The sequence below is a fragment of the Candoia aspera genome, chromosome 4, assembly GCF_035149785.1.
Source record: "Candoia aspera isolate rCanAsp1 chromosome 4, rCanAsp1.hap2, whole genome shotgun sequence".
Lineage (NCBI taxonomy): Eukaryota > Metazoa > Chordata > Lepidosauria > Squamata > Boidae > Candoia > Candoia aspera.
Genome location: NC_086156.1, coordinates 19,337,764 through 19,363,828, shown reverse-complemented (window position 1 = coordinate 19,363,828; position 26,065 = coordinate 19,337,764). Strand labels below are relative to the sequence as shown.

At 37.1% G+C, this 26,065-nt stretch overlaps 1 protein-coding gene across 1 annotated transcript in view; it reads left to right on the top strand.

Annotated features, from left to right (window-relative positions):
• Nucleotides 1-26,065, top strand: part of ARMC3 (armadillo repeat containing 3) — a 75,189-nt gene that overhangs the window by 34,282 nt on the left and 14,842 nt on the right. The window contains exons 7-11 of the mRNA XM_063303527.1: nt 155-349; nt 2,966-3,149; nt 9,745-9,897; nt 10,008-10,113; nt 24,123-24,372. Coding sequence (XP_063159597.1) covers nt 155-349; nt 2,966-3,149; nt 9,745-9,897; nt 10,008-10,113; nt 24,123-24,372 — 888 coding nt within the window. The remainder of the gene's footprint in view (nt 1-154; nt 350-2,965; nt 3,150-9,744; nt 9,898-10,007; nt 10,114-24,122; nt 24,373-26,065) is intronic.

The window sequence follows — 26,065 nt, the reverse complement described above, 5'->3', positions numbered from 1 at the left end:
TTTGTGACATATGGAGCGTAATGCTTGATGTGTTGAAAACATTTCTTTAAACTGTATTTAAGCTAATTCATTCATTTTGCAACAATCATAATTATATTGTGCTTTATATTTTTTTTTCCCAATCACATTATTTTTATTTCATATTTAAATATAGGATTTTCAGAGCCGTGCTGCAGTACGTGAACTAAATGTAATTCCTCCTTTGTTGGAACTTCTAAAGTCTGACTACCCAGTTATTCAGTTGTTAGCACTCAAAACTTTAGGTATCATTACCATTGACAGAGAAACAAGAGTGATGCTAAGAGAAAATCAAGGATTAGATCATCTTTTCAAGATACTGGAAACTAAGGTATCCTTGAAGAAATCAAGCATATGAATTTTAGTCAGTTAATCAAGTCAAACTGAAGAAATTTGCATGTGAGAAGGTACAGTACTTAATGTGGAAGTTATTCTCACTTCTCTTACACATGAGGAAATATGCATTTAATGACAGTACTTATGTTAAAAAGGCAGTTTGGGGTTGTTTCTTTGTTAATTAAAGAAGAGTTTTGAGTTTGACAAAGATTTTATTTCTTTAGTTGTTAAAGGAATATTGTCAACTAAACTAATTATAAAATGCATGAAATAGATACAATCAGATTTTTTCAGACAAAATGAGTGCTTCCTAATAATATGGAATAGTGATGTTTTCTTGATTTCTTCAAGCTAGAGGGGATCTCTAGAGTGAACAGTTTGTGCAGACATCAGTGTTAGATCCATACATTTGGGATATCTTCTCAATGTGACGATTAACTTTTTAGCTATTATTTTATTTGATGGATTTACACATACACAAAAACACTGTGTAGTTTATTTGTATGTGTGACTCTACTCATTAGAATTATATGGGAACTTGGTCAACAAACCATAATTTGGCCTAATGTTATGTATAGATGAAACTATAGCATTGGACCTTAATGATCATCTAGCCCAAGCCCCTGTTCAAGATAGAATCTGTAATGCAAAGTGCCATCACAACAATCTTGATAGATCATCTCACAGTTCATCTTTAACTTATTTACAAATGAGAATCCACTATGTCCTGTAGCAGTCTGTTTCACTGTCAAATATTTGGAGAACTTTTCCTAATAATAACCCAAAATCTGCTTCTATGCAACTTGATCCATTGATCTTAGTTGTGTCCTCTTGAACAGCAAAGAACAATTCTGTTCCATCTTCAGCATAACAGTCTTATAGAAATAATAATAATTTTGTATGCCGTCTGATTCTCAACAACTCTGGGTAGCTCACAACAATCAAACAAAGAAATTACAATAAAATCAATAAAACATAAAAATAAAAGATGGCAAGCATGATGAAGCAATGAGTCTCGCTCTCCCTCAGTGAAGGACTGGTGAAGAACAAGGTCTTCACAGTACTTCTAAACAGCAGCAGAATAGGGGTCATCTGGATCTCAAGGGGAACCTTGTTCCAGAGGGCAAGTGCTGCTACAGAGAATAGATCATATATCTCCCCTTAATCCACTTTGCCACACTAATCATATCAGCTTTTTAAATCAGTCCTCACAGAACTTTTTCATGGTTCCTCCCTTTCCTAGTTTCCCTTCTTTCTAATGTGCTCCACTTAGTCAGTGTCCTCCTTAAACTATGACATCCAGAATAGGGCACATTGTTATGAATGTGCCCTGACTAATGCAGAATTATTACTTCCTATGATTTGGATGCCTTGTATTTGTCTTTTTAACAGCCCCACAATATAGCTGGCTCCCATTCGGTTTGTAATCTAGAAACAGACCCTGTTAAGAAATTACTTTTAAAATAAATCTCCCTAACTTCTGAAATTTGGGGTGGGGGAGGATATCAATGGAAGAATTTATATTTCAGGCTTGAAAAATTCATCTAACTGGATTTAGACTAGGATTCTAGTCTGTCAGAATCTTTCAAATTTTCACTCAGTTTTTTATGCTGGTAACTGACCCTTCCATCTTTATGTCATCTGCAAATTTGATAAACAACATTGTCCAGATCATGTATAAAATAGTCCATCAATATAGCACTCAAGAAAATGTCTTCTGGCCCTTCACTATGAAGCCAATTAGTGGACAACTAGGACCACATAATGGAGTAGAGTTTAACACAATGGAAGAGCTGTGCACAGAAAAAGAATATTATCTTAAATGGCTGTAATGAGCATGTCAGAGAAACACAGGTTATTAATCTTACACACTCGGCCCTCCCAAGCATAAAGAATTACACGCTTAGACAGAGTAGGTTCAAAGTAAAGTTTAAAAAAAAAAGTCTTAGTGACTTTATTCTTTGGTCCAGTTACATTCATCTTTGGTGGAAAATGAAGTTCCTTGTTTCTTCTGTTCTTTACCTATACTTAGTGATCTCTTAGCTCTACAGCTGCTCAGAGCTGTGTGTAGAATATGGACAGAAATTTCTTTTCTTAGACTGACCACATGGCCCAAGATGGAGCGGGAGGCAAAGCATGCTGCATGCTTTGCTCCCGGTGGAAGGAAGAGGAAGAGAGACAGAGGAAGTGAGAGTGGCAACAAACAGCTTCCTCAGTAGCATGGAGAGTTTGCATCCTAGAACAACCATCCATATGCTAATGAGGCATGCTGGATTTGCCAGGACTTCCAACACACTAAAGAGCTCCCTCCAGATTAATACTGAAACATTAATAAGCCGCCACTGATCCCTCTCTTGGCAACTGGCATGCAAGATTTTACTGTGCTATCAGGAAAGATACTATGGGAGAGTTTGTCAGATGTTTTGCTGCAACCAAGGTGTCCTGTCAAGCCACATTTGTTTACAAGACCAGTGTCTCTATATATGCAAATAGTGATAGCTGCATTATGGAAATATGGTTTACTATAATATAGGGTCAGAAAACAGTAAAAATCATAGTTTTAAACCCTCTTACAATGCTGACTTGATATCTGCATCTTTTTAACTTATAGGAATTTAATGATCTACATGTAGAAGCTCTTGGAGTTGTGGCAAATTGTCTTGAGGATGTGGATACTATGCAACTGATTCAGGAGACAGGAGGGCTCAGAAAATTACTGGCCTTTACTGAAGTTTCCACACTAACTGATTTCCAGAAGAATGCCGCAAAAGCTATTGCTAAAGCAGCCTATGATCGTATGTCATTGTTGAAATTCCTATGTCTTAGGAAAAGCCTTTCGAGGATATGAGTGACCAGTTAATGGTTCCTTTTTATGGTTAGATGTAATTATTAGATCTCATAAGTTTGTCCACAGTCTCCTGAAATAAGGAGTCAATCATGCCATATCCCACATCTTATTAGCTCTATAATGCAGTCATCCCAGGTGAGCACAAGGTAGTTTTGCTGCCTGAGATTCCCATTCCATAAGTCAGGAAGCAAATGATGTAACACCCAACACTAGATAAGTTATTCTGGCACCTGCAACGGGAAGATTCTCCCAATTTCCCTTCTTGGAGTCAAAGTTCATAATGCACCAAACCAGTTGTCTTAGAGAACTATCTCACTCTTCCTAATGATAAGGTGGGTGCTTCCTCTTGTATTAAAGATCCTTTGTCTTTATTTCTTGGAAGCAAGCTAACTAAATAACTTTTATCTTTGAATATTATGGAGTAAACCACAGAGTAACCTCACCAAGATGTTATCTTTGCTCTGCATATAGATGGAATATATTTAAATAGCCAGATTGATATAAGAAGCATGGAGAAATATTCCATAGTTTTATAAAAGCACTGACCTTTCCTCCCCTCCCCTCCCCTGGAAGTAAATTCAAGTAAATGTGCATACCATTGCTGTTTTACAGCATATTCACTCAATGGGGCTTACTTCAGAATGGGAAAATTTAGGATGATATGGCCCATCTTGAATATATCTCAAACCAACCACTGAGCTTTACTGCAAACCTTCTCTCTCCCTGTATTTCTTTGTGCACACGCACACAGACAAGCACACAGGCATTCTTCATTAAAATGTAAAATGCTGTAGCAGCTACTTACTTGATAGAATGTGGTGCGTTCATTTGTTTGTAAACACAATGTGTAGGTAAGAAACACCTCTCACAAAAGAAATTGTTATTTAATTAAACAGCTGATCTCAAGATATGAAGTGTGTTTCTGCATTTTCTCATAGGAAATAGTTTTCCTTCCCAAGATTAATTCTTTCCCATCATTATCTAATCTGAATAAGTTAAGACACAGACATTTTCTTTCTAAGATATGACTTGTCTTAAAATGACTTATAGATTAATGTCCCCAATGAATTAACCACTTCATTTTATCCTTTTGTAATGATCCATTTTGTAATTCTTTATTTGACCAGTTCACTGCTCCTGAATTCACCATGGAATTTTGAAACAAGCAGGCTGGATGGAAGTAGCTTGCACTCAGCATGACAATGCTGTTTAAATATGTCTCAGAGTTGCATCTATATTGTGATTTGTCAAGCTGCAGTTGAAGCACAGCAGTGCCATATAGCAAAATGTAATAATATAGAGAATAATGTACTTCTTATTGTCTGTAATAGGATTCTTAGTCTCTCAAGGGATTCTGATGACATAAGCTGTGACAGACTTAGACAGTTCTTATTTCAACCATCTCTTGGTTATTAGTTATTTCTAGCACCTCTCACATTACTATTTTAATTTATGTATATTTGTAGTACACAATTTCTAATGCAGGAAACCTTGTTCTGTGCATTTTACTTCTTTTTCTCTGCCCCCTCCTCTGTTTGGTAGCGGGGTTGAATTCTAGATTTATTTTTAGGAACTAATGAAACTGTAGTCCAATTAAAGCTGATATTAATGGGACAATATATGTTTATTGTTATTTTATTCTACTACTTGTTAATGAAGATTTGTCACGGATATCTCTTTATTTCTGGGAGACAGCACTACCCAAGTAGGTCTTCAATCTGGTTTATATTTTAAGTTTCAGTTTTTACCACAAAAATGGGGATTAAAGAAGCTAAGTATACAAATGTATTTTTTGGAAGAATATTCCCAGAAGAAGTTATTATATAATAAATGAATTCAAGATTTCAGCCTGTATCTTTTTACTATATGTAACGGCTAAGCCCAACAGAAAGTTCAGGACTTTGATGCTATTTTGCCAGTGCATTTTCCAAGGAAAGCCCTCTCGATTGAACTACTTTCAATTTGATGAACGTTGATTGAGAAACATGATCAAACATTATTTCATTAGGCTTTCAGTTGGCACTGTCTGTCTGAGGCTGTGTGCTGTTAGAACAGGTGCGAGAGAGAAGGAGAGAGTCTTGGTGTGACTGTATGGCCAAATCTTTACCATTTGATCTTTAAAAATGCCTTGTAATTTTTGTTTTAATATATGTAGAATTATTTTTGCTGTCTTGTTTAACCACGTTTACTTGTTTGCTTGGATGTAAGGCAGCAGTGTTGTGGATATTTCTACAGTATTGTTTTGTCTTCCCAATTACAAATTAGATTGTATAGTAAGCCCTTAAAAGATCATTATAATTAAAATATATAGGATAGATTTATGGAAGTGACCATTCATCATCATCATTTATACCCCACCTTTCTGCCCATAGGAAAACTTTATGTTGCAATCCTAAGGAAGCTTATTTGAAAGTAAGTACAATTGAAAATCATGTAGCTTACTTCCAGATAATATGTTTAGGATCAGGCTGTACATACCATTTATTTTATCTTTTCATTACTTGTTTGGATCTGGTAATTTCACTTTCATTCTGAGTACATTTTTAGCAAAGCTGTACTCATGTGGCTTTTGTTTATGGGTCAGTTGATTTCTGTTCAAAACTCTCCTTTTTATCATTTGGGGTTGCCTTACTGTCAGTAGTTATTGGAATCAACATTCAAATTCAGCTCCCTCCCCAGGATCTTTACCATTTAAATCACTGAGTATGGAATGGTCAATTCAATTACTCAGTAGCCTAAATGCGATCACTACAGGCCTCTGAACGCTCCGGTGCCATGCTGTACAGGAGTGCCACTTCAACATTCAGTTGCTGAGGAATATTTTGAACTACAATGGAATACCACTAGACAATTATGCTTTTGTAATATATCTGCAACCAAACTCCAGTTTAGTCTTTAAATTGATAAAGGCAAGCTATTCAAGTAAACAAGCACAGCGTGGAATGTATGGCTGTCATGCTTACACATAATACTAAACCATGATAACGCAGGGGTGGACAACCTTAACAGCAAAGGTCACAAAAAGCTGGATGATAGTGCAAAACAATCAGGCCCATTTATATTGTATAGATGCAGAGACTTAGGGAGGGATTTTGGTTTATTCTACTATGTTAGGTTTACTTTAGGATTTACTCTACAGTTGTCATGTGTTTCCTGCCTCAAAATGGAAGGAACATACTACCAATTTTCAGCAATTGTGGTAGAAGAAGGCTCCAGAAGTCACAACAAAAGAAACATGTTGAGGCCTCAAACAGACCTTGGATCTCAGGTGCTTTGTGTATTAGCAAGAAGACGCTGCTGTAAGGCCCACTGGATGCTTTCTTTTTATGCAGCCAAGAGGCTTTGGTCTCACATTCTAGGAAATCTGACACTGTTGCATGAAGCAGAGGATGTGTTTTTAACTAAGCTGCTCCATTTTTTAATAGTCCATCTTTGAATAATACATAATGAAATTGGCTTGTTTAATAAGAGTTGGTTTTAAATAGTTTTTTTCCCTTCTTTCTGTGGAGGAGACCAAGTGGGGAGCTGAATTCTGAGTCTCATGTTGACTTCTTGCTTAGAGATTTAATATTAAACTATGACTGAATGCAGGCTCCAACAATTTTGAGTCAGTCTGCAATGTTATGGGTGGTTTTGTAAAATGGCTATCATAGTGTACGTGGCCACTAAAATAAACACACTGATTTACCTGAAGGCAGACTGATGAGATTGCTCCCCACCACCCTCTCTAATTTTGTAGGATGCTATTTAGCTCCTCAAAGTAAATCTTTGAGGCCCAGAAACACAAGTAGCTTTATAGCATGGTACTTAGTTAAAAGAATCTGAAACATAAAATAAAATCAGTTGAGTCCTGAAGCATGGTGGGCATCAAGAATGGGGTATGGGGGTCAAAAAAGTCAAGGTGGTGGTCACAGCTCCATGATCAAAGCCACAATCTTGACTTTTATTACCATTTCCCCACTAACAACTACAGGCAACATTTTGGAGAATCAGTGTTTAGTGTTACCAGACCAGAATGTAGTCACTATTAATGTGTAAAAAGAATAGAAGCCCTCAGACAGTAATTCTTAATATGAGGATAAATTAATTACTCTGAGAATGAATTTGAATCGGTTCAGAGTGCTTTTGACTATATATTGAATGAAACTATTAAGCAGGTATCCATTTTCATTTGTTATGCATTGAAGAGATTTTGCCATCCTATATTATTATCATACTATAGTACTTGCTGTATTACTATTACCATTACTAAATGGTATCCAGCCAAGTTTTACCCATTTGATAAATAATTTGTTCTACATTCAACTGGATTTAAACTCTGGGGGAATTTCAGTCTCATTCCACGGAAACAATATTGTGCTGTCACCTTAACATCACTAAAATCTTAGTTTTTCTAGTGGTTTTAATTTTCTCTTAATCCTATTAACTTACTTTATTAAGCTTGGAGAAAGTTAAGCTTATTTCCTTGTGTTCAAATTTCAGAATCAAAACATAGCAAATATTTCAAGTATCCTTTTATCATAACTGCTCTGTGCTAGAAGAATGAGAATATAATACACACTTTTGTTCCAGATACCAAGAAACATACTGTATAACTTGCTATATCAAAATCAAATGATTGAAGAATGGAGACCCCCCTAGAGACCACTTCCAGGGATTACACACAAGTTTGGCAAGCATCAAGCCAGAGGCAAAGTCCATTATGAGTCAAGCCAATCTGTAATCCCAATTAATGCCATCTCTAGAGTGCTTGCTGTCACACATGGCTGCTGTGGCAAGCCTCATTTCTGCTTTCTTTTGTTCAGCAATCTTATGTAAAACAAACTCCCACCAAAACTCCCTATTAACCTGCTTGGGAGGTAAAGTTATCTAAGCAAATGAAATAGACAGGCATCTAATGAAAAATATATTGATTTTTTATTATTATAATGTGTGAAGAAATATTTTAAGCTAAAGAAAAGGTCTCATTAAAAAAAAATCAGTTCCAGAATTAATCTGTATTTCTCCATATCGCCAAACTGCTAAGTTAGTGTGTCTTCACAAGTACCAATTAAAGACTGGGAATGCTGAAGGACAGAGAACTTTGAGACATGCCATCAAAGGTTAAGAAATAAAGGAACAGATGAGAACAAAACCATTGAGATGTCCTGAGAATTCAGTTGAACTATAAATTAAAACAATGTATCAATAATTTAGAAGAACCAAAGTGTGCTTACAGCCCATAATGCCCTGTTTTGTACCTTTCTCACCAATGTAACAGAGCTGGTGTAAAGATTATTGTTTTAAGAGCTACTTGTTCTTACTGTATATTGGAAATTGAATAATGCCATCAGAATTAATTGGATAATTATTTTATACTTAAAAGTATCCTTCCTTTAGCTTAAATATGTTAAATTCAATACATAAAATTATTAAACCATTTAATAATTATGGTTTTATATTTTGATTTAGCAATGAATTGGGATTAATAAAATTAATAATATATAATATTTATATTTTTAATTTAAAATTGTTAAATCTAAACTTTAACCTTCAGCTGCTTCTTAGAAGAACAGCGGATCTGCTTCAGGTTATTCATATGCTTAAATTAAATTAAATGGAGCAGTACAGATACAGAAAAATCTGCATTTCTCGTGATATCTTGCATTGCAGAATATTTCTGAGGTTATGTTTCCTGTTCTGCACAAACTAAGCTAAAAGCGATAATACTTTCCTAGGTATTAATTAGGATACATAACATTAATGGTAGCATTGTCAATCCACATTCTATTAGTGCACGATACGGGGTGGGGAGCAGGCAATCTTTGCAATTTGTCTTATTCATCAACGTTGCATTCGAAAGAATTGTGGGTGGCAAACCATTTAGACTCCACACCGATCCTGAATGAGTACAGAAATCTGAGTTTGACTTCACTGAATATTTCAAGATTTATATATCAGTACAGTAATATCAAAGTATTCTGCATTCACATAGATGCTTAGCCTCAGGTGATAGAACTGGACACATTAACAACCTTTTTTTTTCTTTCTGTTGGTCCGGACTTGCATGGAGAGTAGAGGAATCGGTGAAAGAGGAATAAAACACGTTTTTAACCAGTCTTCCGGTGTATTAGCCTGTGCATTAATTTGATTAGCACAGTATCTCTACTGGAAGGATGACCTTTTAATTTCCATCTACATGGCTCCTATTAGCACTAATTGAGTGGAAGCATTGTACCCTAGCGAGAATAGATCTTAAGGGTGCAGATGCATGTTTTATTTAAAGTGAACATAATCTCTAATACTATAAACCCACTTGCTTAGAGCTACTGATTAGAAACACATCTTTGGCTTATAAAGATCCCTTTATTTCTGCAGACCTCACCATGCTCAAATCTGTTTAAAGGCTGACACTTTATAAATCTACATTAGCATATTAACGTTAACATTTGCTAGCAACAGCATCTGCATAGAAATTGATATTTTGCTTGCTTTCTATCGATGTGCCATCTTATTCAACTGAATGTTGGTATTGCTGATGACTTCTTGTTGTTTATAAACAGCTGAAAACAGAAAAATCCTGAATGAACAAGAAGTTGAAAAATGTCTTGTCACCCTATTGGGAACAGATAATGAAGGAACAAAAATAGCTGCTTCTCAAGCCATCTCTGTTATGTGTGAGAATTTGGCTAGCAAACAAACCATCGGAGCTCTAGGTAAATAGTTATGGTGACAATGGAATTATGATCTAGAGGAAAATATTTACCAATTTACAGTATTTCCCTGGTTAATTTAAAACTGCATGTATACATTTCCCCTCTCCTAGGAATTCCCCAGCTTGTTCAGTTGCTAAGCAGCGAAAATGAAGAGGTAAAAGAAGCTGCTGCGACAGCTCTGGTTAATCTGACAACCGCCCATCTTGCCAATGTAAGGTAAGATCAGGATGAAGAGGGGATTGTTGGCCACTTTAATCAGGAAATATGTATTTTTCCTTTTATCCAGTTTACCCAATTGGTAGGAAATTTGGCACAGTGCTTTGTTACTTTTATTTCACTTCACATGCCATCTCTGTGCCATTTGATTGATTAAGCATGGTTGCATGCATGGTTTTTTTTTCATTTTCTTTACTATTAATATGCAACCTTGGTATTGTGATTCTAGTTAGGGTCTGGGTGTGTTTTTCTCTGGAAAATTTGCACTCTTGCATATTTGGAAAGCTTGAAAAGCTAAGCAAGAGAAACAAAACAGATCCCTAGAAATGTTTTACATTCTGCTGAAGATGGGTTACTTTGGAATCTCCCTTTTCTATTATAGTTATGAATACGTATAGATATTATTGTTTTAACACTAGCTAGAAGCTCCAGAATTTAAATGCCAATAGTCCAGTCCACATAGAGTTTAGGCTCACCAAAGAGGTTTAAAGAGCATGCAGCTAAGAATATGTGCTAAAAGGAAGTGAATGGTTGGATCTAGTTGAAAACAAAATATCTAAATATAATGTTTGCCCAAGGAAGAAAATGTTATTAGTATATTCTGTCATCAAAGAAATTTGGCTGCAATGCAGATATTTATTCAATCAACTAAATTTATATTAGGTATATATCAGTGTCCTCTGTGATGAATATACTTCTGTAAATTTATCTTTGTAAAATGCGCTTAAGGAATTAAGTTCAATCCCAACTTAGTTGTTTCTTCAAAACTTTGAAGCTTCTCTAATTACACTGTGGTAAACTATTTCACCATTCTATACCAAAGAAAGGAAAGTAGGGAAAATTTTAAGTTTCTGTTTGGTTGATTAAACATAATCAGACTTTTTGACTGGCAATTGGAGAATTTTATCAGGAAACAAACAACTATTGATTGGACAATCAGGATTTATGTCTGGTACTTGTTTCAGATGCATTCCTTCATCTCACTGTAAGTGGCAAACATTTGTAGGCTTAAGCAGGAAACTTCACGAAAACAAGTTGTCAGGATGCAGACTCACATATGCATAAATGCAGACATTTTTCTCTCCCATTTATTTTCATCCACACTAAGTTTACAAGGGCTGTGTCCACTCAGTAAGAAAATCACATGTGACTTAAATGGACAAACTCAATGAGCAAATAGTCAAACTTTCAAAGGATGTAAGGGTTGCAATTTGCAAAAGCTTTCTTGATCTATTGCAAATAATAAATAACATGGAAAAAGCTATTGGCTTGTAGCTATTCCATGAGGTGGTAAAGATACAATGTATCCAGCATATTTTATGCCATAAATTACTCACTCTAATAGCCACTGACATTAATTTAACACATTAATTCAACTAAATATTTAGTTGAAATATTTTTCAATTTGTGTAGACGTTATCCTACCTGCTCATCCATTCTCTGAAAACGTAAACTAGATGTTCTCTGATAATCCTTTCTTATAATGTCAGTTGTAGCTAGCATTTCAACCAGCCATGTGCCTCTAGGGCCCAGCCTTGCTAGAATTGCTCTGCTCTGTTAGAAATTATTGTAAACTTGATTGATACAACCTTTTGAGGATTCACCTATGTAAGCAACTCTCTAGAGGGTGATTCCATGTAGCTTCTACTTCTTTTGTAATCAGATTTGAGAAAGGGACAAATGTGGTGCTTAGCTCCAGTGATTGCTAATTACTAGAATCTTTTTATAGTAATTTTATTAAAGATTATTACAACAGTAAAAACTAATACATACCAAAAAAATAGAATAAAAAGAAAGAGTAGAAGATGCAGAAAAGAAAGAAAAAAGGGAAAAAATAGATAAGAAAAGTAAGAATAGATTAAAGAAAAAGAAATATATAAAGTGATTTCCCACCTTCATCACAAGTATAAACAATTTTAGTAACTTATCAGCTTCTCTTACAATACAGCAAATTATCTCTTCTTCCCATATCCTATCTCTTATCTAGAAACAAATCCATAAAGCTGCATCATTTCAGTCCTGATGTCAGCAAAAGTCCATTAAGGATTACCAGAGATGATAACATACCTATTTTAACCTTGATCATAAACCAGCTTTATATTCCTTTTACTTCTAACAATCTTAATCTTTAGTCCCTTCAAATAATATCATAGAACTTGATTTCTTTTCATTTTTTCTTTGCCCCTTCTCACAAAATTCTTCAAAACTTTTACAAGCCTCTTTTGTAAATCCAGTATAGGAAAATTTTCTAGGTCCCTTTCTTGGTTTGTTGTTTGTATATCCGTTTTAATGATTAATACATCAGCCAGTGTGTCCAGTGTAATGTATTTTTCCATGCCATTCTTGTAGCCTGTCATTTTTAAATCCACTTTCAAATCAGTTTCAATCTTATCAGGTAAAACTTGTTCCTCTTCCATAACAGAGAAGACACAGAGACAGGCACTATAGAGGCAGACACTCTTAAAATTAATTTCTGGGTCCATTGTTCAAAAATATCCTTCAGTATGTCCAATGTTAAAGTATTTTGCTTCATTCTGTAATTGTAAGTCAAGTTTGAGTGTTCTCTTTTAATTGTAATCTTTAGTTCCCTCTAGTGTCAAATTTTTAAAATGTTATCTTATGTTTTTTTTAAAAAAATTCAAAACAAAAGCATTTTCCCATGGGAAGGATTCTTATTGTTGTTTATTCGTTTAGTCGCTTCCGACTCTTCGTGACTTCATGGACCAGCCCACGCCAGAGCTTCCTGTCGGTCGTCAACACCCCCAGCTCCCCCAGGGACGAGTCCGTCACCTCTAGAATATCATCCATCCATCTTGCCCTTGGTCGGCCCCTCTTCCTTTTGCCTTCCACTCTCCCTAGCATCAGCATCTTCTCCAGGGTGTCCTGTCTTCTCATTATGTGGCCAAAGTATTTCAGTTTTGCCTTTAATATCATTCCCTCAAGTGAGCAGTCTGGCTTGATTTCCTGGAGGATGGACTGGTTGGATCTTCTTGCAGTCCAAGGCACTCTCAGAATTTTCCTCCAACACCACAGTTCAAAAGCATCGATCTTCCTTCTCTCAGCCTTCCTTATGGTCCAGCTCTCACAGCCATATGTTACTATGGGGAACACCATTGCTTTAACTATGCGGACCTTTGTTGTCAATGTGATGTCTCTGCTCTTAACTATTTTATCGAGATTTGTCATTGCTCTTCTCCCAAGGATTAAGCGTCTTCTGATTTCCTGACTGCAGTCAGCATCTGCAGTAATCTTTGCACCTAGGAATACAAAGTCTTTCACTGCTTCTACATTTTCTCCCTCTATTTGCCAGTTATCAATCAAGCTGGTTGCCATAATCTTGGTTTTTTTGAGGTTTAGCTGCAAGCCAGCTTTTGCACTTTCTTCTTTCACCTTCATCATAAGGCTCCTCAGTTCCTCTTCGCTTTCAGCCATCAAAGTGGTATCATCTGCATATCTGAGATTGTTAATGTTTCTTCCAGAGATTTTAACTCCAGCCTTGGATTCCTCAAGCCCAGCTTGTCGCATGATGTGTTCTGCATACAAGTTGAATAGGTAGGGTGAGAGTATACAGCCCTGCCGTACTCCTTTCCCAATCTTAAACCAGTCCGTTGTTCCGTGGTCTGTTCTTACTGTTGCTACTTGGTCGTTATACAGATTCTTCAGGAGGTAGACAAGATGACTTGGTATCCCCATACCACTAAGAACTTGCCACAATTTGTTATGGTCCACACAGTCAAAGGCTTTAGAATAGTCAATAAAACAGAAATAGATGTTTTTCTGAAACTCCCTGGCTTTTTCCATTATCCAGCGGATATTGGTAATTTGGTCCCTAGTTCCTCTGCCTTTTCTAAACCCAGCTTGTACATCTGGCAATTCTTGCTCCATGAATTGCTGAAGTCTACCTTGCAGGATCTTGAGCATTACCTTACTGGCATGTCAAATGAGTGCCACTGTTTGATAGTTTGAACATTCTTTAGTGTTTCCCTTTTTTGGTATGGGGATATAAGTTGATGTTTTCCAATCTGATGGCCATTCTTGTGTTTTCCAAATTTGCTGGCATATAGCATGCATTACCTTGACAGCATCATCCTGCAAGATTTTGAACAGATTCTTATAATTAATTCCAAAATCTTATTTCAAATGTATTTGGACCCTTAGTCCATTTGTAACTTTCTAAAATCAAAGTTTTAATCACCCTTTTGCTGTTTATTCAAAAAAAAAAAAAATGAAGTTCTTAAACTTGTAGTTAAAACTTCTTTCGCTAAGGATTGAAGGAAACTCACCCAGTGCTGTAAAACTTTTCAATCCAAAGGTTCCTAATAGCTGAAGAGCAGTTAACAAGCAATTTCCGAAAGTGATTAGAAAAGGAAGTATGCAAACTTAGTGTCCTTTCTGAAGATGCTGACCGCAGTTTGAGCAAGATGGCTATTCCCCCATCTCCCAGAGCTCTAAACCTGCCAGAGACGGCTGTCTTGCAGTTTCCTCATGAGGAACAGCTCCCTGGAGCATTTCTGGGTGATCTCAAGTCCTCTCCTTGTCTGGAGAGGAAGTACGAAGAACTGGTCTACTTGCCATCTCTTCTTTCCGCTGAGGTTGTCAGCTCCACTTTTTTCAGAGCTGTCTTCAGTCTCCCATTTCTTCCTTGGAAGTTGCTAATTACTAAAATCTTGAAGTCAGGAACAGGTTATCATTTTAAATCTAGGAACGTGTTTATATGTGTGTGCTCCATGATCTAAAAGAATATGAAATTGTGAAAAAGCCAATTTTGTTTACATATCTAGCACAATTTGTATATGCTGATTTCTAGTTCTTGCTCTACCACAGAGACAAAAGCAGGTTAATGTGATCAGCTTCTTTCATTCAACTAATTGAAAGCTGTCATACTGACTGTAATTTTGCCAAAACTCTTGAGGCCAGTATTATCTTATAATCATTTAGTGCATTACATGTAAAATGATTCATTTTTCGTTTGGAAATGTGATGCTAAGATAAAAATGACTGAAGAGTCATAAAAGTGTTCCAAATAAATAAATAAATAAATTCTGTTATTTAAAAAAATGAAGATCTCTGAATTGAATTCTGTTGGTATTCTTTTTCTGCTCTTGGCTACCATAGTAATTAAGTACTTCCTTAAGCATTGGCTGGGTGAAGAGGTTGAATTTAATTGTCCTCAGTTTAGGTGTTAATAGTTAATAGCCTGAGAGGAAGGCAGCTTGCAGGACTTTTGTTTAAGTTTTTAGCCTTGCAGCCGAGTAAGCAGCTTGCTCCTTTCTGAGAGCGTGTGTGCATGCACAAGCTTGTAAATATGTTTTTGTGCTTTCTGTAAATAAATTTTTATAGAAATGCCTGGTGTGTGATTTTTCTGATCTCCTGGGCCAACCGCTTCCTAGCCTACTCTGACAGGTTATGGGCCCAGTAAAGCAGCCCAGTAAAACCCCAGAGAGAGCAGAGAGATCAGCTCCACACCTCATGCACATTTTTAAAGGCAGGTAGCAAAGACCTGTGAAGATTTTTCTTTGGAGCTGCCTGGAGATTTTCCAGCAACTGCCCATCTACAGGACAAAGAAGCCAGCTGAGGTGACTTGCAAAAGAAGGAAGAAGCCATGGCTACCTTCCAGCCTTCAGCAATGCCTCTTGAGTGCCTATCAGAGACCAACTATTTGAATTGGGCCTTGAAGATGGAAATGTATCTTCGCAGAGAGAATCTTTGGCTGCCAATTGATGAGCAAACCCCCTCAAATCCCAGTGCTGAATGGCTTAGACAGGATGAGCGGGCTAGAACCACCATTATCCTGGGAGTTGAGGACAATCAGCTAGTCCACATGCGAGGTATGCAGTCTGCAAAGCAACTTTGGGACGCTTTGAAAGACTTGTATGTAAAGGCAACAGCAGGGAATAAAGTTACCCTGATAGAAAAGCTGTACAAAGCCTACCTTGCAGAAGGAGATAGCCTTCCTGAGCACCTGCATCATATTCAGCAGCTGTTTGTTGAGTTGCAGGAGAGAGGAATGGAATTTACACCTCTCACAAAATCCTATATCCTGCTGTCCTCACTGAATGAAACGTGGGACACGCTGATTTGTACCCTGGAGGCTATGCCTGAAGCAGACCTCACCCCATCGTATATTACACAGCGCTTACTCACTGAATGGGAGAAGAGAGAGGAAAGATTCCCCCCCCCCATCTCTTCTGGAAAGCTGCAGTACCAGAAAACAAGGGAAAAGAAAGGAAAAGAAGCTGAGGCCACAGCACTAGCCAGCCAGCGATGCTTCACTTGTGGTTCAGCTGGACATTTGCAGAAAGACTGTGCCTTGAGACCCAAGAGTAGAAAGACAGAGAAGAAGAACACAAGGGCAACACAGAAGAAGGCTCTTCAGACAACCCAGATTGCACAGGTTCCTGAGAAGGGTAATTCTGATGTATGGGTGCTAGATTCTGGGGCCAATTGTCATTTATGTAATTGTAAAAGCTCTTTTGTGTCACTGTCTAAAACTGAAAGACAAAGTGTATCTTTGGCTGATGGGTCTGTGACCAAAATTATGGGACAAGGTGACTTGTATTTATCCTGCTTGGGAGAAACTGTAAAAGGTGTGTTGTATGTGCCAAATTTACAGTCAAACCTTTTATCTGTGGCACAATTGGCTGCAACAGGGTATATCATAACATTTAAGAAAAATGGTTGTGAGATACGTAAAAATGGGAAATTGTGTGCTACTGGTATGTTAAAAGACTCCTTGTACATTGTGCAAAATGCAAGGAAGCCAAGCTGCAAGGCTGCAGTTGGCAACACTCCGTATCATGACCAGTGTGTACACCTGATGCATAGGAGATTTGGTCATGCTAATTTCAAGTATATGGCACAAATGCCACAGCTGTGTGCTGACCTAAATACTTGTGACAAATACTTAGACTGTGTAGTTTGCAAAGAGCACAAAACACTAAAAGCTCCTGTGAGTAAGCACAGTGACAGAGTTACAACTAGACCTTTGGAAATTGTACACTCTGACATTATTGGTCCTTTTGCTCCAAGTTCAACTTTTGGTGATGTTATAAACCTATTCATATAGTTTTTGTGGCAGCAGTATGGAAGTGGTTTGCTACTGCTCTTTTCTGATTTCTTCTGAATTTATTCTTCTGATTTTGTACTACACACTAAGTAAAATATAATTTCCTTTTTAATCTTCTTTATAAATCTTAAATCATTGGACCAAATCATATGCTTACATGCACTAAATAATATAAATTAGCATAAACTGACCTAAAATCTAAAAATCACAGCATACAGTAAATGTATCCCCAGATATGTATATATGCCCTCAACCACTATGATCAGCACATTTGGAAACTACCAGATTGTGGAAGCCCAACTGATAACATTTTCCCTACTTTGTGGTGATTTTGATTAGGGAATTTTCCTGGCCAATATAATGGCTGCTGGTGCAACAATATTGTTCATTTACATAGCCTAAGTTTCTGCTTAAGAGTATGTGCCAGAGCTTCCATTTCCAAAGCGGAAAACAGATTTTCTGAAAGGTGGGAAGGTCAGCATGAGCTCAGCTGTTTGGCACCATCCATCCCAATTTAACTGGCACTTCTTGTGACCTGTTAAACGAGGCTGGCGGGGTGGGGGTGAGGTTCATTCAATGCCTTGTTTATTGTATTTAATAAAACATTTATATGTCATCTCCATCCAAAGATTCTGGGTGGCTCACAGTCAAATTCAAGGCAGCCTATAAAATAGAGCAAGAGCAATAAAAACAGCAGTCCATCAGAACAGCTGAAAAGCAAAACAAACAAAAACAAACTTAAAACCTGTTAATGTTTTCTACTGCAGATTAAGGTTACTATGGTAACTAATGATTTTGGCCAGGTGAAGAGGTTGAATTTAATTGTCCCCTTTTCACGTGTCAGTGGTTGCATTGCCTAAGGGAGGAACTTGCCTGAACTTGTTTTAGTTTCAGTTTCCCTTCTGTGTAGGCTTGCAGAGAATATGCAGCTGAGAGAAATCTCTCCTCTCAGCAAACAGCTTTTAAATATGTTTGTTTTCTGTAAATAAAATTATTTTTATAGAAATGCCTGGTGTGTGACTTTTCTGATCTTTCCTGGGCCAAATGCTTTCTAGCACTGCCAACAAAACCAGACATAAAATTAACAATAATAAAACAGTAAAAATAGAAATAAAAGTAAATATACCAAAGATAACAGCAGCCCAACAAATGTCATTTTCAATGCATCGTCTTAGCTGCTTTCCTGAAAGCTAGCCAAGAGGGAGCCAGTGATAGGCCATTTCCCATCAATCTAATTAGGAAATAATCAAAATCATGCCTGGTGTTCAAAATAGGTTCTGATCAGTGATTAAATGGGCAACACTCTCTTCATGGTTTGGCATCTAATTTACAGCATTACTGCCATCTATTGGCCATTATACAATTCTTCTGAAAACATGTTACTTGATGTAATTGATGTATTTCCTTCTACCGCTATAGAATACATGTCAGACATAAGCTTCTAAATGTAAGATGATGTTGCCTTATCAATCTTATATTGGCCGAAGCCCAAGACTATCAGCATAAACAGCTGCTGTGCAAAGAAGTTTAGAGGAATGTAACAGTTTAAAACGAACTTTAGAAATATTAATTATTCTTAGCAACAGATCACCATAGTCCATTCTTCACTACACAGGAGTTATTCAAATAGAATAGAATTTGCTTGGTTTGCTATTTTGAGGGGGGAGGTTACTTGTTTTTTTAAACTTAATTGAAAACAATTTAGGGAAACTTTTATCATGAAAGACTTAGTAAGAAGTAATTGATCTCAAGTAGTTACTTGCCTGAAAGGTTGTGTCCCAGTGTACAGTTTTTCTTGACTAAGGTAGAGACCCAGGCAGCCAGTGAGGAATAGTAACCAAAACCTCTATATTTTATACCAACTTTTCCCACCCAGATTGGAGTGGAACTTTCAAAATTTCTGGTCAGCATGTCCTTGGGAAAGAAGGGCTAAAGGCCCATGGAAGTTGCTAGATCAGGAAAGGCTGGTTTCTACATTCTGGATTCTTACAGGGGGGCTTAAAGACTAGGGAATGAAGATAAAGGCTTCACAGAAAAGGGATATGAAGAAAGTAAAGGCGGTAGCTCCAAATATATTTCAGGGAGAGAGTATAATAGGGCTGGAAGAATAAGGTATTGGGGAAGGATATGTTGGGAAATTGGCAGGGTTTTTTTCCATACAGCAATACCTAAATGAGTTCTTGGTGCTCTCTTAGCTTGGTTGTTTGCTTGCAGACGTTTCATTACCTAATTAGGTAATACCAGTGCGAGACCTGGTATCACACTGATGTTACCTATTGGGTAATGAAATGTCTGCCAACAAACAACCAAGCTCAGAGAGCACCAAGGACTCCACACTTCAACCCTAAACTACAGATATTCTCTTCTGTTGGAATACCTAAATGAGCACACACATTCTTTTTAAAAATATGTATGTTTTACAGTAATTGAATTTGGAATTATTAGGCAGCACTGTTAAACTGATTTGTGTGTCATGTTCAGTATGACCGCATTACTAATTTATGGGAGTCAATCTAATTTTTCCATTTTCAAAATATCAACTGTACATCCGGGAAACATTATTGGGAAAGTTACCTAGAGCTGAGTGTAACTGAAGGTAAGTTTAGCAAGGACTGTTTGTTGGGTAGAATCGACTGGGTTGAGTTTCAAATTGCAAACAAGACATAGTAGAATGCATTTTGAAATAAATGAAATAACAGTATGATTTGATGTCATGTTATCTGAGTAACTGCATTCTTATCCATGCAACAGCTAGAATCTCCACATTGCAATAACTTCTTGGAAATCTCTAGCTGTTTGCAAATGTAATATTACTAAAGACAATTGATTTAGGATATCAGATTATCAGAAGAACGAAAATGGTCTGACAGTTTGTTACAGGAGAGTTGTGTTGATATTCCTCCTGAGGAATGAGGTTTACTTGGTAATTAGGTTGAATAAAATCAGTATACATTAGCTATGGTTTTTCAATTTAATTTTGTTGGACCAAAAAAAGAAAAATGGTTGGAAGGCTACCCAAGTGACACTGCATTCAAAATGCAGGTATTTGTTGTACATTCATTGGAAAGATCACAAATATCACTGGAAGTTTTAGAAAAAATGTTGTTAGTATAGTTGGCCAAATGCAGTCCCCAAAGAACAATTTCAGCACTTCTCTCTTAGCCACAACTATGGGTATCCTGATTGTTGAAAGACACCAAAATTGAGTGTTACTACAGCCTTTCAAGAGTAACACATAAAAATTTATATACAGCAATGTTTATGCAAAAATCGACATTTTTCTTTATTATTTGCCTAATTTATAAATGTTTCACTGAATCTTCTCATAATTATCCTTAAATAAAACATAGTCTTTGTTGTGTTAATATGACATAACAGTGACCCCTAGTGACAGCCAATAGAATTGATCACAACCTTTTTAGCAAGAATAGCAGTAGCATCCCTTTCTGCAAGAAGAAAGCTCCTGAAAGCTCCTGCTATGCTGGCCAGAATATAATCAGTCCCATGTGTGGGATTACAGAAAGGTCACAAAGAAGAAAGAGTCCTATATCCTAACCCTAAACTACATTTCCAGGTAATTAAATCAGTCTTTAAATTATGAAATCTCTTTGCATCAGATACAGGTATTGGTGCAGAACTTACAGGGTTCCTGATATCTCCAAATAGATGTATATAAGACTCTTATTTAAACCACAAAGATTAATTGGCAGTCATCGTAGAGACTAAGCTAGGTGAAACGTTGCTTCCTATGACTTTAGGGTTAGTTTATCAAAATATGGCTCCTGAAGTCACTATGGCTACCACTTAATTTCTACCATAAGTTAATTTTACCTACCATCCACACTCAATCTAGAAAATCTTTTCTTTTTAAGATAGGAGTGGTACTTTATTTTTTTTTCTTTGTTATCTTAAACTGGGTTGGACTGAGAGACATTTGTTACTTCCTGCTACTTTTAAATTTCTATTGTTTGAATAGATGGAATCAAGGGAGATGCCTTGTTGAAGCCTAAAGACTGACTCTGAGATAGATATTTTGTTTATGTGTTTTTTGTGCTTGTTCCCTCTATAATCTAAGAAAGAAAACTTCATTAGGACAAGGTTAAAAGTTATCAGTTCACTGGATTTTTTAGAATTCTTACATTGACAATTGCATTTGCTTCTATATTTTAATTTACTCTTTGTTAGGAAATTTATTGTTATTTCTCTGAGATTTTGGCCGCAATGTTTCAATAGATTGTAAATCTGACTGCATTCACTTGAGTTTATTGTACAGTAAATATAAGTCCCATCGAACTCAATGAAAATGCTGAGAATAGGTGGCATAAAACTGGATGTAATTAAATAGATTTTGGAATGGCATACACTTCATTATGTGTATTATGGAATACACTATAAAACAAAATGTTGGATTCAAATAATCAGATTTGAATCCAAAAAGAGAAAGATTGGTGGGTATAAATTTGGATTGTTTATTTCTGCAACTTCTTATCCTCTAGAAAAGCCTGAGTAAAACATGAATGAATATTCAGCTATCAGTAGTATTAGCAGTTTTTAAGTATTTACTGCTGACAATTTCATTCTGTTTTTGAGAACTAAGACCCAAATTCTTGTGCAGTGCAGAAGGAAGTGTTTCATCACAGGTTTGCAATAAAATAACCACACAATATTAATATGCACATGAAAATAAAACACTAACTATCGAACACTGAAAACCTTTAAGCTCAATATCAACAGGATACACCTCTCTGAAAGCATAGGTATCATCAAAAAAATTTCTGAAAATATATGAAGATGAATATACCCCTCCTGTGATTTTTGGCTCACCAACTCCTGTATAATTTTTCAGAGCTGAGGCACTTTTTCCAAACATGGAAGGGAGGATTCTGACATCTCACTTCTGTGCTACTTTTCCACATCAGAGTCCCATGCCTTGGAATGGTGGAGCTATAACTAACAGTAGCTCTGTGATTGGTTCAAAAGGTGTGGAATGTTTTTCCAAGATTGAAGCTTATTGGTTAGCCCAGTGTTTCTCAAGCTTGGCCGCTTGAAGATGGGTGGACTTCAACTCCCAGAGTTGCTGGCTGGGGAATTCTGGGTGTTGAAGTCCACCCATCTTCAAGTGGCCAAGCTTGAGAGCACTGGGCTAGATTCTATAAACTGGATGGAAGACTCTTGGGAAGAAACTGAGTTGGATATGACTAATAAAAGAAATGTAATCAATTGCTTAGAACCATGAGCAGAGAATATCAATTGCTACTTTGTTCCATTTTTTATTTATGGTAAAGGACATTAAATTTGCAAATTTATATCCCCCAACTGGGGAACAAGCTCCATTTGCTCATTGAGACTTCTGAGCAGGACTGCACTGTAGGACTGTATGTCTAAACATATCCAGTTAGGAAGTATGTTGAACAAAATGTAACATAGAGGATGGTGATATAAGTGGAAGATTCTATGAATAATTGAGATTCCCATCTGTTTATTTCCTTATGTTAACACCTCTGACAAGTTTTGTTTAACAAACAGATGAGTCTACTATAAAATGATGATGCAGTGATGGTTGAGCACCTGCCTTACATTTTTTATAAAATATATTATGAAGGCTGATAAGAAGTGTGCTCAGATTAAAGACGCTCACAGTGAAAAAGGAGCAAAAGTAAAATTCTGTCCATAATCTAATTATAGATAGCCAAATTGTGATGAGAGGAGAAGAGGAGGAGAAGGGAGAGTGTGAACATTTTTAAGGACATGTAGTCTTTTCTCCAACACTTTGTGGAAAGTTCTCCATTACAGATGAGAAGAGGAACCAAAGGGTAAACCTGGGCCATGTAGTATAGTATTTAAGGAGTTGGTCTAGATCGGAGGAGATCCAAGTTCAAGTCCACCCTCAGCCATAGAAACTCAGTCAATCTCTTTTAGGCTGGCCAACTTCACAGGGTTGTTGAGGGAAGGAGTAAATTGGAGGAAGGAGTATGATTTACCGTGTCTTATCTTCCTGGAAGAAAGATGAAATACTAATTCAGTGAATAAATGAATGAGTCCAATGAATGACCTGGGTTTCCTTCACAAGCTATTTTTGTTTTTAAAAGCAATCATAGTTAAATAAAAACATTTGGTATAATATATGCTCTGATTTAAGGCTGGAGTGTTATAAACACTTATCTGTGGAAAAACTCCACTGAATCCTGTCGGACTTATTTTTGAGTAAACGTGCATAAGAATATGATTATTCTATAAAGCTATTATCTATTTAATAATTAGTGTCATTAAATTCAGTGGCCCTTAAACATGGTAAGATTTAAATCTTTCACACATCATATTAGAGCTTATTTGTTCAATTCCTGATTTGTTTTCCCTTCCTTTCTTGCTGCTTAGACTCTGCATCTCTACAAACTGGTCAGAGCGCTGAGCAGGGCTCCAAAACCTAGAAGCCACAACCAAATCATGCATCAGTATTTAGGCAGTATGTTGCAACTGCAGTCAGTAAATCAAAATAAACCATGATACTGTGCAGTTTACTGCCTTAAAATAAGCCATGGTTTATTCAGTGACCTTATTGGCACATCATGCTCAGCCAGAATTCATTGTGCTTAGCAGGTGGTTGAGCCTATGGGAAAGGGGCTGCTATCAGGTCCCACCACTTCTTCATTTGAAGAACACCCTCAAGACCTATTCATTTTCTCAAGGCTTCCCCTGAACGGGATATTATTGTTGCAGTCTGGATTTAACTGTAACTGAATCTGATTTTAATACTACTGGGACTGGATGTTTTAACTAGTGGAATTTGGAAGTTTCGTTATTTTTCATTATATTTTCATTGGAAGTGTTTGGATTTTATTGACGTTTTATTGCTGCATTTTCAGCATGTGTGATTTAATTGCTGTAAGCTGCCTGGGGAAGGTTAATGCATCTTTGTGGTTGTTCCCTTTCCCCTCTTCCTAGTGCTGTTGCTGAAGCTGAAGCCATCGAACCACTGATCAGTGTTCTGAGCTGTAAAAGAGATGGCGCTGTGGCTAGTGCTGCCTCTGTTCTCACAAACCTGGCCACACAGGAGCCATTACGTCTCACCATCCAAAGCCATGGTTTTATGACTGCCATTGTAGAACCACTGAATTCCACTAACAGCATCGTGCAGAGCAGAGCAGCTCTTGCTGTGGCTGCTATAGGCTGTGATGCTGAGGCCAGAACTGAGGTAAGGCACGTGTGTGTCCTCTATATTGGGAAAAACAAATCCTGCAGCTTTCTGGGATCAGCATATTTTGCTGTATTTCCAAGTAAAGGTCAAAGTTTTGGTTCTCTAATATATCAGTCAGTTCACAACGAGCAGTCTGCTATGCTCGTATTCATGCGAGTTACGTTCTGGCTTCTCAGCCAGATTTGAAAAATTTCAGAGGACAAGCAGGTTTTAAAAATTGCACTGTGGATCAGAAAAAAAGTAAGTAAGGTCAGCTTTAGCTTAGCTATAGTATATGTAAATTCTGAAGGGAAATTTTAGCCTGGTTCACTGTGCATGGTGAAAAAAAAAATGATGTATTCAGCACAAACTACAGTAATTATTTTGTTGTAAAGTTCGTATTTCCCAAGTAGAAAAATGCCGGGTCTCCAGGTTCTCCATTTACAACTTCATTAAATCATAGGACTGTGCAAAGCATTTTGAAGAGATGCTTTGTGAAGCTTGTTAGCACAAGCAAAATTCCCCATCCTGCAACATCTTGTTGTGGTTGGCTGCCTCGTTTGGAAGTCGGGTGGCTGCTTCCAAGCCATTCTCCAGCTGTCTGCTCATGTGTGTGCACGCACAGGTAGTACTTCCACTGCGGCTGCCAGCAATGGAAAGCAGCCACAGACATGGCTGCTTTAATATTTTGCGGAGGGATGCTTCCCTCACGCAACCTCCTTTGCAAAGCACCCCTTTTGAACGCTTTGCACAGCCCTATCAAATCGCAGTACAAGGTGAGACCTTACTCTGAAACTCAGTGTTGCTAGTCATTTAAAGCTGTTTGCATATATTTGGGCTTAGGGATTGGCAACATGGCACCTCTGTTAGCTCTCCAAACACAATTTTAAATTGGCCAACATCTAACACAGTCGCTCTGTTCCAGCTGATGCACCTACTCACAGATCCATCCGCTTGTAAATAAGCATGTAAGTTTGTTATTAGAAATTGTGTCTAATTAATTTGGAAAAGCTTCAATAACATTCTTTATTGATGGATAGACCTGATGCCAGTTTCAGATATTAGGGAAGGCACTATCATAGTGCGATATATTCTTGTTGGGCTTCCTTCCAGAGGGAAGGAAGTTAGTTACTCCCCTCTTACTCTCTGATGTTAACCATTCATATGCTTCTCCCTCGGGGAAGAGTGCTTCTGCACCACTTCACAGAAAGTTAACTGCTACCCCTCATCAGTTCCTTCCTTGCTTGTTCAGAAATGGAATGTGAATAGGAACCAATAATGGAGTGCAAAGCAGGAGAGCTAGGAAGGTCCAGTAATTAACAGTATCCCCCATAACACGGCATGGTCTTCAGCAATTGCCAGTGTTCCAGCTGTTTCTTTGACTTTACAGGTAGTTCAGCGACTGCCTTGGACAGCGACCGTTCACAGTTACAACAGTAATGATAAAGTAACTTTACGGCTAATCCTCGCATTTACGATCTTCTCAGGTCTGTAAAGCAAAGGAGAGCTGAAGTAAGATCGTAAGCACAGTTGCAGTTTCACTTAGTGACTGCTTTGCTTAATGACTGAATTGCCGGTCCCAATTGTGGTCGCTAAACGAGGGCTACCTGTACAAGAGTGGAACAAGGATGAAAACAATATAATAATTAAAACAAAATTCCAGTGGCCATACTGGAAGAAAAAGATCAAACAATTTTCTAACATTCAGCCT